The sequence below is a fragment of the Pteropus alecto genome, unplaced genomic scaffold (genome assembly GCF_000325575.1).
Source record: "Pteropus alecto unplaced genomic scaffold, ASM32557v1 scaffold160, whole genome shotgun sequence".
In the NCBI taxonomy this organism is placed as follows: domain Eukaryota; kingdom Metazoa; phylum Chordata; class Mammalia; order Chiroptera; family Pteropodidae; genus Pteropus; species Pteropus alecto.
The window spans coordinates 707539-711485 of NW_006429864.1; the positions used below are offsets into that span (position 1 = coordinate 707539).

General features: G+C 52.5%; 1 protein-coding gene across 1 annotated transcript in view; it reads right to left on the minus strand.

The window, feature by feature from the left end:
* CPAMD8 (C3 and PZP like, alpha-2-macroglobulin domain containing 8) overlaps positions 1-3737 on the minus strand; it is a 66867-nt gene extending 63130 nt beyond the window's left edge. The window contains 2 exon segments of the mRNA XM_015586310.1: positions 777-791; positions 3563-3737. Of these exon segments, the coding sequence (XP_015441796.1) occupies positions 777-791; positions 3563-3665 (118 nt within the window). The 5' untranslated portion in view covers positions 3666-3737.
* Positions 3738-3947: the final 210 nt, after the last annotated feature.

A 3947-nucleotide genomic window follows, 5' to 3' on the forward strand; every position in this document is an offset into this window, starting at 1 on the left:
CTTAGTCACCTCTGAAGACCCCAAGTAGGTAAGAATGTGGGCTCTCTGGATCTACCCTGCACCACGCCACCCTTTCATTTCTGCATTCTGGCCTTTGGCCTTTTCTCTGCCATGGGACCCTTGCATATGCCGCAGTCTGAAGGCTGAGTAACGGGCAGGACCCCACTTCATCCTCACAGCCACCCTGTGAGAAGTGAGAACATCTCCCATTTACAGAGGCAGAAATTAAGCCCTGGAGAAGCCAAGTCATGTGCTGTGTCAGTGAGAGACCAGGATTTGCACTCAGGCAGCCCAGGCTATGGAACCCAATAGAAAGAAGCAAAGAGCTTACTAAAACACTAATATTAAGAAAAACAACATAAAAACAAACAAAATGGCCCGAAACAGGAAAAACTCCACAAAGGAATCGAAACAGCCCTTTCTTTCTGAAAATCCTCAGCTTGACCATGAGACACATCTGGGATAAAAGTGTCACTATCCTGCTTTCCAGATGTAAAAGCTAACCTTGCCGAATGAGAAGAAACGTGTGCTGGATCACACACGCAGGCAGGAGAGGGGACTGGGAGCCCTTAGGACACCTGACCTGAGGCCCGGGCCTCCCCACCTGAGTTCCTGCCTCTTCATATTCTGCAGCCTTCCACTGAAAATCGCAAAGGCTCATCTGTAATCAGGGGATCCCCACATAATGCAACAAGTGCCAAGGGCCCCAGCAGCAGAGGCAGCATGACTCCAACTGCGCAGAACACATGAGCACCAGAAGAAACAGCTGAAAAGCAAAACACTGGGCCGGGCTTTGGGATTCGGAGAGATTTTCATTTCCCAAAATCCACTCTGAGATAGCCTGACGTCCAAATGCAAAAAAGTAAATGTAGATCCTTACCACACTCCGATACATTAAGATGAACTCATTGTGTGTCAGAGATCTAAATATAAAACTATAAAAGCACTAGAAGAAAACATAGGAGAAAGGCTTTGTGAGCTTGGGTTAGGCAAAGATTTCGTAAATAATATACTAAAAGCGCAATCCATGAAAGAAATCACTAATAAACTGGGCTGCATTAAAACTTCATGAAAAGTCTGGTATTTCAAAAGACACAGCAGGTTCCTGTTGAGTACCATCCAGCCACAGCACTGACCCTGAGAAGCCACAGTGCTCTGTCCAGCTTAAACAATGACCGGAGTTCACACACCTGGGTTTCTATGTGTACTGTCCAACTACAGGGCTGACCGAAGCCTGCAAGGACCTTGGGGACTTACCATCTACTATATAACTCCAGCACTAATGAGAGTGTACAAAGACTTTAGTTTTGTAGGTGCACTGGTCAGATCCAGCAATGACTAGAATGAGTAGTGACGCTGGGGTCCCATGTTCTGTCTGACTCCAGTACCAACAAGCACCTACAGACTGGATTCCTGTGTGCAGTGTCCGGTCCCAGTCATGCACAGAGTGTGCATTGATCTTGGGTATGTAACTACTTTCTGGAGCATGTAGTGACCCTGGGTTTCATGGATATACTGTCCAGATTCAGCATTGACCAGAATGTGTACTTATCCTGGACCCTATGTGTTCTGTCCAACTCCAGCACCCAACAGACTGTGCAATGATGCTGAGAACAGCTATGTACTATCTTGATCACAGGAAGACCCTTGCTTCCTATGTGATATGTCATGTCTGGCTCCAGCACTGACCAGAGGTGCAAAGACTCTGAGCTCCCTAGTGCAGTGCTGGCCTCGGCAGTGCACAGAGCATGCAAAGATCCTGAGTACATAATTGTACTGCCCGGAGCCCATAGCCTCCCTAGGGAGACTGTGTTTTTACTATCTAACTCCAGCACATACCTGGGTGTGCAATGACCCAGGTTCCTATGTGTCCTATCTTGCTGCCACACGGGCATGTGGCCTCCATTAGGACAGAGTCTTTCCGTCCAACTCCTAGCTAAGCCCCAGGGCCTCCCACGTAGCATGTGCTGAGTGCAGGAGAACATCTGGGAAATATACAATCCACATGTTTGTTTGCTTTGGTCGCCTTTAGAGCCCTTAGCCAGCTCTGAGTTAGCACCTTCACCCAAAGGCTCAGAGGACCCAATGGAACCAAGTGAACTTTCCCTGTGGGCGAGGAGCCACAGCTGTTGGTATGCTCGTCAGCCAAACACTGTCATCCCTGGCATCTGGGCTAACACTGCCTTCTCATCCTTCCTTTGGACCCGGGAAAGGTGGTGTTTGGTAAAGTGTAGGTGGTGTTGGTCTTACAACAGTGTGCAAATCCACACTGCTTTCTGGGGCCAGGGATTTCTCATGACAAAAACACACAGGGCACAGAAGTGGGTATCCAGGGCTACTGCTAAAACGAGATCCTTCGGGCTGGTGGACTGTGGCTCAGAAGCTGGCTAATTTGGAACCCTTAGTCGGTCAGTGTTTCCCAGCATGGGAGTTCCATTTCACTTAAAAGTGGTACAATCCCAGAGTGAATTTAGTCAAACACTCTGTTTAAAACTCTGCAACAAAGGGACTCTGGGCTTGGTCCTTATAAGTCAGGGTCTCTTGTTTAGGACAAGGTCATGCTCTGGGTAGGGAGCTGACTCGTGGGTGGCAGGATGTTTAGCAGCATCCCTGGCCCCCACCCAGTAGATTCCAGCAGCATTGCCTGCCCCTAGATGTGACAACCCCCAAATCCCCTAGACATTGCTGAATGACCCAAGGGGACAAAAGTCGTCCCCTGGCTGAGAACCAATATTCTAAAGGGTGTCCTATCACAATAAAAGTTTGCTGGGTTCCATCTTCGCAAGGCCCAGGGGAAAAAAATCCCCTTGCTCAAAGTGTAGCATGGTGTCTTACTTTTAAAACCGTGATCCCAAAGGAGCAATGCAGCTGAAGGCGCCACCTCCCACCCAGTCCCACTGGTGACCTGTTTTCTGGGAACTCCTAAACAAGGGCTACTTGAACAAGCCACCTCATAAAGGCTGAGCTGGACGAATCGCCTGAGCTTGGGCAGCTGGAGGCATCCCCCCAGATCCCACAGCCTTGGAGGGCTCACCGGAATTTGGCAGGTCTAGAAAAATTCCCCTGTGAAGCCAGCTCATGGGAAACTCTCCTTAGCAGCTAGTTAATTTAACTCCTCGCTGTGTCGACCCACCAGAAGCCCTGTAAGCAAACTTCAAGAAAAATGTGGAAGCCAAACAAACACTTCCTCCTCCACCACCACGCCCTCCGAAGAAAGCAGGTCTCTCCTCCGATTTCTCCGTCGTCTGGTACCTATTACCTTCCTGCTCGGACAACTGGAAATGACCACTCCAGAGAACAATCCGGGTCACATCAAGGAGGTGAGGTGGGGTGAGGGTGGCTTCGGAGCCTGAGCTCTCAGTAGTCCCTGTACCTCCACAGGGCCACTTTTGAAGTCTCAGGGCGCGCCCTTTCCCAGTCCGACCCGTGGGGATCCGGGACGAAACTCTAGGACTCGCCCAATGCAGAGGCTGTGTGTCCTTGGATATGTCGCTGCACTTCTCTGAGCTAGTCTCAGAGACCCCCCACCCAGCCCGAGAAGACGGCTACCCTTTTCTGTCACCCGGGGCTACTCACGGAGCCTGGGGCTGCGCAGCGTGCACGCTGTCCCGCGGCGACAGCAGCAGCAGGAGCCCGAGCAACGGCCCGAGCAGGGCGCCCCACATTTTCCGGCTCCTCAGAGGCGCCGCGCCGGGGAAGGGGGCCGGGCCGGGGCTGGGCCGGGGCTGGGGTCCGAGCACCGCCGCTACCCTTTTCTGTCACCCGGGGCTACTCACGGAGCCTGGGGCTGCGCAGCGTGCACGCTGTCCCGCGGCGACAGCAGCAGCAGGAGCCCGAGCAACGGCCCGAGCAGGGCGCCCCACATTTTCCGGCTCCTCAGAGGCGCCGCGCCGGGGAAGGGGGCCGGGCCGGGGCTGGGCCGGGGCTGGGGTCCGAGCACCGCCGCG